Genomic DNA, 9,071 nt, shown 5'->3' with positions numbered 1-9,071 from the left:
GGCGGCGTCCCGGGAGCTCTGGGACTGCGCGATCGACCCAGCAGAGTGCGCTGGGGCGCCGGGTGGCCGCCGGCAGGGGCGCGGGGCGCGGGAGCCGCAGGTGGTTCCCGGCCGGCCTTTCTCCTCCCCCTTCCCTTTCTCCCGCCGCCCTCCCTCGCGCCCGTGTCGGCGGCACTTCCCCCGCTTCCTCCTCCCTCTCCAATCCGGAGGGAGGGAAGGAGCGGCGGCGCTTTCCTGCCTGCAAACTTCCAGCGGGACCCACCGCGGCCGCCAGGGAACTGCTCCGGGAACTTCCTCGGCCGCGGTGCTCTGGAGCCCTGGAGGAGGCACGTCGCCGCGCGGCACTCAGCTAGGGTCTCCGAGCTGTCCCCGCGCCTCCTCGCCTCCCGGCCTCGTCCCTGCAGCAACTGCCCCGGGACTCTCCTTTGTGTTGGATGCGGACCCGCGCCCATCGCCCTCGGGGCCCGGCGTGAACGCCGTGATCGCCGGTCCCCCGGCGCCCCGCGTGTCCAGCCATGCCCTTCCACCAACGGAGCGTGGAACCCGCGCGGCTGCGCCGGCCCGAGGAGACGGCGGTGGCTCGGGCTGCGGGCGCGCCGCTCTTCCGCTCGCTGGAGCAGGTCAGCTCGCACACTCTGGTCTGCCTGCTCGCCCAGCTGGCCGACCTGTCGCGCTGCGCCGGGGACATCTTCGGGGAACTCGAGGGCCAGGCGGCCGCGCTGGGTCACCGCACCGCCGAGCTGCACCGCCGCCTAGACGCCCTGCATGCCGCCACAGCGCGCCTGGACCACCGGCGAGTGAAAATCCGTGAGTGGCTGATGGTTCCGGGGAGGGCACCGCGGTACCGAGGCGCTTGGCCAGCTGCTGCCTCCCGCCCCCTGGCGGCCCAGGCTCAGCTCTCTGGCCTCTTTGGGAACCCATAGGTGTCGGGGGACTTGGATGGGAGGCAGTGCAGGTGGCAGGAGCCTGTGGCGATTCTGGCTTCCTTAGGTTGCCTTGGTGGAGTAGGCTTTTGGGACAGCTCATCCCACTGCTCTGTCTGTGGGAAATTGACAGCAGCCACTCTAAACGTAATGGTACCCCGCCGGAGACGTCAAGGGATAATGGATGGTTATAGGGCTGCCTTACACTTTAGGAGGATCTGTTTGTGGTCAGTCTCTGGGGACTGCAGCGAGCATTGGGGTGGCTTGTCACCGCTGCCTGCTGCATACTGTACAAGTGGTCTTACCTACAAAGAAAAGCGTGCTAACTTGAAGATTTTTTCTTTTGGCCTTGAAGTTTATTTCCTCCCAGACTGACCATCCGCTCTTTATTATTTTTTAAGACCTTGACCTTGAGCTGGGATTCTTTGTTTAGCCCTTTTCACCCCCCCCCCCCAAATTAAGCCTATGTCCTGACATAGTAATCTCCAAGTGTGCATTTCATTTCAGCGGCTTTAACTGGCTCTGATGAATGAAGCGACTGGAATTTCCTGCTGGCCCAAACAGAGAAACTTTCAGTATGATGTCTGGGTGGTTTCTCTTTTTTCAGTACGTGGCCTCGGTCATAACACTTAGTGCAAGGAGTAAATTGGGGATGGTTGATGGATTGCAGGGTGGGAGGGGAGATAGTGCTGTAACAGCCCACGCCTAGGTGTCGGCAGCTCTGCATGAAAAATGGCCTCACTTAGAATCACTCCAGACGTAATCCGGAGTAGCTTGTTTTCCAGCTTGCTAGAGAACCTGAGTCAGGCTTAACTCTCTTGCAGCCTAGGAGTTCAGATTTTCACGAATTTAAACGTACTGCATGCCCCTGAAATGCATCTTTCCAGGTTGTGCATTTATATGATAGCTTTTTATTTTTGGTTGGCTCTATTTAGAGTGTGTTAAAAAACACATCCACGACAGCTTCTAACTCCGGAGAGTAGGAGGGGCTGAGGGGGTCAGGGAGTCAAGGTGATCTAATAATTTGTTGGGGACAAAATCAGATATATTTTGTCCATGTGAATGAGGACCTTGTGCATACAGATATTGTGTCCTAGGGGCCCTTCACTGTCTACCTGGTAATCCTGTTGGTTTCCGTGCCCTTTCCGTGAAGGGTGTGTGTACCTGGCTGAAGGAGAATTTCATCCCTGACGCGCAATGTGGTGAGGCAGATCTAGCTGCTGGGTGAACAAGTGTAAGGGAAGTAAACAAACCAAGGGGACACACTCTAGTGCAGGGAATGGAGTGTTGCCCCATCCTGCAGTTGCTAAATAAGGCCAGTTACCATTTTTAAACTAATTTTTAAGAAAAATAAACAACATTCCTTGATACTGAAACTTTCTTTGCTAGTTTCTTTTGCATTTAAATATATTTTCCCCTCCCTGTCCTCATCTTCCTCCTTCCACGTCTCCTTCCTCTTGAACACACAGTCTTTGGTCGTCCAGACCGGCCTTGAACTTGCTGTGTGGCGTCAGTGGGCCTTGAGCTCTCGATTATTCTGCCTCCAACTCTCAAATGTTGTTACACGCAAAGATGTCGCCTCCAGCTCCCTTTCTTTTCTTTGAATATGTGTGTATTTCAATGAGCTATATTGCCCAGCAGTCCCCTGAATTCTCCCTAAAGTTGTTCTCGAAGTGACTGAAATAACTCTCTTCAAAGTGTTCGTGAGCATGTTAATCTTAAATGGCTTTAATTTCGCACCAGTAATCCTGGTTGATCATCTTCATAGGCTTTAACAAAAATAATTACTCCTGAGACCATAGGTGTGCATACATACAAAAAGACGAGTTATTAAAGACATCATTAGATTTGGCCCCATCTTTTTATAAAACTTTTTTGTATGCTAATAAGCCATGAGTCACCTATACATTCATTCAATTTAGCATCTGCAGGAGAATTTGAAAACAGCGCCTTGCCTAACACAGTGGCTCACACCTGCAATTCCAGCCTTGGAGAGTGACTGGCCTTGAACCCAGAATGCTAGGAGTAAAGGTGTGTGCTGCTATGCCTGTCCTTGAACTCTGAGCGCTAAGATTAAAGGTGTGCACCGTAGTGAGCCTGACTTCTTGGCTCTTTTAAACCAGGTCTTCCAAGTCACATCCTCCATGTGGGCCTTTGCACTGGGAATTTACTATAGATGCCTCCAATTTCATAAACGCGTAACCAGAGAAGAAATCCAGCCTTGAAACCATTTGTCCTGGCTGAGGGCTAGAGCCTATACCTCTGATTGACTTGCCTGCTGTCCAGTGTGTGTGTAGCTTCCCTTTAGGAGTGTTTGGAAACAGAGATCAAAGTGTAGACACACTTGACGAACTGTCTTTGGGCTGCCTGTGAACCTTAATTTTATCCCTCTGGTAAGACAAACCTGTTAATGAGTCTCCTGTGGAGAAAGTAGCAGTCTCCCAGTGCACAAACGCTAAGAGGGCCCCGAGCCAGTCCGTTCATGACTGCTGGTGTCTGCCACCCTACGAAATGGCAGTGGAGCAATCCGAACAACACAGACTGTTTGGGGCACTAGATCAGCGTGTTAGGCTTCTGGGCCAGCCCTGCCGGCTCTAAAGGTTAGGAGGAGGATTTCTTCAGGCTTGCCTTTCTTCAGATGTCATAGGTCCTACAAAGCTCAAGTTAGGAAAAGCACATATTTCTGCTTGTCCATGTCCAGTGAAGAAGCCTTTGATGCTATCTGATGATCCTGTGTTGGGGAAAGTGACCCCACAGATCCAGAATGGACCCTGTAATGGTTGCTGTCTGTTGTCAGTTTGACTTCATATGCAATTAACTAAACCCCAGTGGCTGGGTATACCTGCGAGACTTTTTTTTTTTTTAATTAAATCATTTGAAGTGGGAAGACCCACTTTTAATCCAGATCTTTGGAGGTGGGAAGATCCACCTTTAATCTGGGCCACACCTTCTGTCCTATATAAAGGACAAGGTTAGAAGGGAACTCTGTGTCTTTGCTTGCTTGTTCGCGCTCTTCACTGGAGAGTCCATCCCTTCACCGGCTTTAGAGCCTACTTCTTTGGGTTCTGGTATCTACTAAACACCAGCTGAGACATCCAGCCTAGTGGACTGAGTAACTACCGGATCCCTGGACTTTCTATGGGTAAACAGTCATTGTTAGACTAGCTGGAACACAGCCTACACACTAGTCTAATAAACCCTGTGTGTATGTGTGTGTTCATTCTTAACACTGCATTTACGAGGGTCCGAAGTTGGGTCTTTTACACCTACTCCCTTCAGCTATCCAACAAGTTGCTCAGAGTCAAGGATGACAGCATATCTGTTTTTATAGAGCTTAGCGCAGTGACTAGAAGGTGATATTAATACATATATATTTAATTTTTTTTTTTTTGGATTTTTCAAGACAGGGTTTCTCCATAGCTTTTGGTTCCTGTCCTGGAACTAGCTCTTGTAGACCAGGCTGGCCTCGAACTCACAGAGATCTGCTTGCCTCTGCCTCCCGAGTGCTGGGATTAAAGGCGTGCGCCACCACTGCCCGGCTATATTTAAATTTTTAAAAATGACATTTAAGGTGTGATTTCGTGTGTGAGTGTGTTTGTGCGTGCACGTGCATGTGTGTGCACATGCTATGGCACATGTGTGGAGGTCGGAGGACAACTTACTGCAGTGTTTTCTCCTTTCACCTTGTGGGACCCAGGGGTCAAACTCAAGGATTGGCAGCAAGTCTCCTTTACCCACTGAACCTTCTCACTGGTTCTGTTTCTGTGAAGTAGAACTCAATTAGTTTTGCTGCTGACTAAATACGGCTTTATTGAAAATAGGAACAACAGGCAGAAATATGAATTGTTATGTCTGGGCTCTGTTAGCAATCAAGAGACTTTACTGGGCAGAGGTCAACAAGTACTCCGTTAGCAGCCGTGTCTTATTAAAGTCTGTGGAAGTATGTCTCCTCCACCCCCTGAACTTTGGATTTGACTTAGCGCATGTTAGGAAGTGTTCTACCACTGAGCTGGATCCCCGGACCACCACCCCTTTTTATTTTTAAATTCTGAGACAGCATTTCTACAGGTTGTCCACGGCCTTCAGTCACTTTGTAGCCCAGACAGCCTTTGAACTCACGATTCTCAAGGCTCAGACTCCCAAGTAGCTGGAATTATAGGCCTGTGGCTTTGCCTAAAAAATAGTCTAACTGGGATACAATTCCCTGGATTCACCTGTTTCCAGCACATAGGCAGTGGTTTTTGTTCAGAGATGTGCAGCCTGACCACAGTCTATATTATCACATTTCCACGGTCCTGAAAGAAGCCCACCACGGGGAGCCATTCTCCCTCTCCTCTCGACCTTCCTACCTCCGGGCCACTGCAAATACACTTTCTGCCGCTGTAGACTTGATTGCTCTGAACATTCCAGACAAGTGTACTCATGCTGTCTGTCGTCTTTGTCCAGCTTCCTTTAAGAAGCACAATGTTCCCCAGGCTCATCATTTGCTGCTTTCCGTAACCAACAGTCACCGTCCCGTGGAGTATGCCTGTGTCTTAGAAACCTGTCATTCAGATTTCTTATGTCCTTCCAAAACCACTTGAAATAGAAAGGCGAGGCTGTATTTTAAAGCCTATTTTATAGATGAAGAAATGAAAGTTCTCGGACTCGTAAAAGGCGCTAAAAAATAGGAGAGAGTAAGTCTCATGATTTCTGCTCTGAGCTCTTCTCAGGTTGTCTTAAAAGTCCTTACTGGGACTGGGCATGTAGCTCAGTGGTAGCTTGCTTGCCCAGCGTGCAAGAAACTGGTTTAGTCCCTAACACTGAATGTAGTGGCACATGCCTGAAATCCAGCCCCTGAGAGACAGAAGAGGAAGATCAGAAAGTGAAGAGCCTTCCAGCTACATAGTGAGTTTGAGGCCAGCCCCTGAAACCCGGTCTCGGCAACTACAAAGAACTTCTTGGGTGAATGTGAAGGCCTGTTTAAAGAGACTAGGCAATGGCAATTTGTTAGCCTTTTAAAGTAACAGTTCTAGAGTGCCAGCTCTTCCCCCACCTTCACTGAGAGGGCTTTGCTGTGCTGCCTGTGCACTCACACAGCGGACCTAGTATACTCTGTATCGTTTTTTAGAACCGAGAGAGGATAGATGGCGAGGTGGGGGTGGGGAGCTCAGTGGTGGAGCATGCACTTAGCATGCACAAGGCTCTTCTGTCTCTAGCAGTTGGCTTCCCTCTGAAAAGGGTAGCTCTTTGGCAGAAAGATTGGATAGGCATCGTCTTTGCGTAAACAGGTCTAAGAATCTGGTAGACGGTGTAGGCTAATACTTGAGCAGTGTTCTAGGTGGTAGTTGCGCCATCCCACACTCTTGACTGACCGTCGTCCTCTGACCTAACCAGAGTGTCTGGTCTCGGGATGACTACCTTTCCTTCTTCATCAGGATGAGTCGCTATAGGGTATGTGGCAGTGTACTAAAGACAGCGGAGATGTAGACGTCACTGAGCTTCTAAGAACAGGTGCTGGTTCACTCTTAAATGTATGTCCAGTAAACTTGGCATAAGCCTTGCTTTCAGTGAAGCATGCAACATACTAGAGCGGTGTTGGTGAAAGTAGGGTCTCCACCCACCTTTATCCCAGGAGAGTTCTTAAATTTATTAGCAGAAACCGATGGTAGCAGAGTGGGCAGACTGTGCCATTAGGTTGAGCAGCCTGTGTGAGATCAAGCATTTCTTCTTCTACGTGCTTGTCCTTAAGAATTGCCTGCCTATGCCTAGTGTCGTGTTGGGAAAGATTATTTTCAGGTGTGTGACTTTTGTTTACGCTGCATTTGTTTAACTCTGTGAAGCTGTGCTATTGTGCCTGTCTAAATCACCTGACGGTTCTAATAAAGAGCTGAATGGCCAATAGTGTGGCAGGAGCAAGTGTAGGTGGGGGTGGGGAGGGCAGAGAGGATAAATAGAAGGAGAAACGAGGTGAAAGAAGAGCAAGAGAACAAGGAGAGGAGGACATCAGGGGCCCGCTACACAGCCAACCAGCTAGTCACGGAGTAAGAAGTAAAGAAAGGTATACAGAGACAGAGAAAGATAAAAGCCCAGAGGCAAAAGGTAGTCAGGATAATTTAAGAAAAGTTGGCAAGAAACAAGCTAAACTAAGGCTGGGCATTCATAACTAAGAAGAAGCCTCTGTGTGTGATTTATTTGATTGTTTGGTGGTGGGCCTCCCAAAAAGCCAAAAAAGCGAAACATCACACAACAGTGTGGTGGTACTCGCCCTTAATTCCAGCATTTGGGAGGCAGCGGCTGGCAGATCTCTGCAAGTTCAAGGCCAGCCTGGCCTACGTAGTAAGTTCCAGGACAGCCAGAACTGTGTAGAGAAACCCTGTCTCAAAAATTAATAAAAATTGTCTGCCTAGTATCACACACCTGGTGGGGGTATAGATAAGACCCTGTCTTAGAAGAAGAAGAGGAGGAGGAGGAAGAAGACATCTCTTTTTAGATTCTTATGCTAAAAAGATTGAGTATTTATGATTAAAAGGACCCTTTTTAATCAATATTTTATTCACTTGTTTTTATTTTCAGTATGAGAAACCCAGAGCCTTCTAAGCTACGGTCAGGATGTTTTGTTGACGCGTTGGCATGTGGATGTGTGGATTCACATGCCGGGGAGTTAGTCATTTTCCAAGCATCAGGCAGGTACTTGTTTTAAGTTCGTGCGTACTCTGCCCACAGCATACTCATGCTTTCCTCCTCGGACTTAAAAAGCGCCAGTGTCATTACAGAAAGAGGCCTGTGTTTAAATGCATTTGCCAGATGCTCAGATTAGGAAAAAGGGAGTTAAGTTTTGAGTTAGGAGGGTGTATCCTTTGTTGCAAGACTGCAGCCTACTTGCTGATTTCTTGGGACGCAATGCCTGGGAAATATACAAAGCCTCCTGCGTCGATGTTATATGATAATGTAGAGACAAATCTCACATTAATTTCATCTGCATGTATTGTTTTAGGATGGGAAATAGTAAATGAAGACATTTTAAACATTAATTTAAGAAAGTTGTTTTTGTTTGTTTTTCAAGAAAGGGTTTCTTGAGTAGCCTTGGCTGTCCTGGGACTCACCAGACTGACCTAGAAACTTATGGAGATCTACCTGCCTCTTCCTCCTGAGTTCTGGGATTAAAGGCATATGCCACCATTGCCTGGCTTTATTTTTAATTCTATATAAATATATATAAAGTGTGTGTGTGTGTGAGAGTGCACGCCCATGAGTGTAGCACCCATGGAGACTGGGGTTAGAGAGTTGTGAGCCTCCTGACGTGAAAGCTAGGAACTGAGGCATCTCTCTAACCCCTGGGGGAAAATGCAATAAAAAAGGAAATAGTTGAGTTCCTTAATATTTTGGAAGAAGATTTGAAAGCAGAAAAGTAAGGCACTATATATATTCCATATGTATGGGTACCTACAGTGTCCAGAAGTCCTGGATGCCCTGGAACTAGAATTACACGAGGTTGTGAGCCACCTGACCTGGGTGTTGGGAATGGAACTTCAGGTTTTTGGAAGAACAGCCACTTCTGCAGACTTTATAGACCTTAAAAATATTAATTTTTTGATGGGTATGGTGGTGCATGCCTGCAGTCCTAGTACTTAGGCCGGATCAAGGATCACTGCATATTGGAGCCAGCTTTGCTGCATAAGGAGACCCTGTTTCAAAAAAAGGGTTTTTTTTTGTTTGTTTGTTTGTTTGTTTTTGTTTTGAGACAGTTTCACACATCCTTAGGCTGGCCTCACACTCTGTACACAGCAGACAACCTTGAACTTCTGATTTCCGTGCCTCTACCTCCCAAGTACTGGAATTGCGGGCCTGTGCCATTATGCATGGTTTTATTTGACACTGGGATTGAACCCAAGGCTTTGTGCATGCCAGACTAATCCTCTACCATCTCAGCTACTCTATCACCCTACCCTGAAAAAAAAGTCAAATTGTAAGTAAAATATAAGACGTCTTGCCTCTAACTCAGAGGCCGAGGAACTTACTTAACCTTGTCTCTGCTCAAATTAGTTTGTACCCTGGCACAAATGAATTCTGCAGAAATTGAAATTCAGAATCTACTAAAGTGTGCGGATGGCCCTGCCACTTCTGTGTATTGCTTTCATTGGTTCTCTCTCTCTCTCCCTCTCTCTC

The 9,071-nt window shown here is 48.0% G+C and overlaps 1 protein-coding gene across 2 annotated transcripts in view; it reads left to right on the top strand.

Annotated features, from left to right (window-relative positions):
- The first annotated feature begins 178 nt into the window (after nucleotides 1–178).
- The window catches only part of Nhsl1 (NHS like 1), a 219,991-nt gene continuing 211,098 nt past the window's right edge, over nucleotides 179–9,071 (top strand). The window contains exon 1 of one of the 2 annotated variants that reach the window (XM_026786231.1): nucleotides 179–807. In XM_026786231.1, the coding sequence (XP_026642032.1) occupies nucleotides 516–807 (292 nt within the window). In that variant the 5' untranslated portion in view covers nucleotides 179–515. The remainder of the gene's footprint in view (nucleotides 808–9,071) is intronic. The other variant, XM_026786232.1, reaches the window with a different exon arrangement.

Source organism: Microtus ochrogaster, linkage group LG4 (genome assembly GCF_000317375.1).
Source record: "Microtus ochrogaster isolate Prairie Vole_2 linkage group LG4, MicOch1.0, whole genome shotgun sequence".
Taxonomy (NCBI): Eukaryota; Metazoa; Chordata; class Mammalia; order Rodentia; family Cricetidae; genus Microtus; species Microtus ochrogaster.
This window is presented reverse-complemented; position numbering and strand designations above follow the sequence as displayed.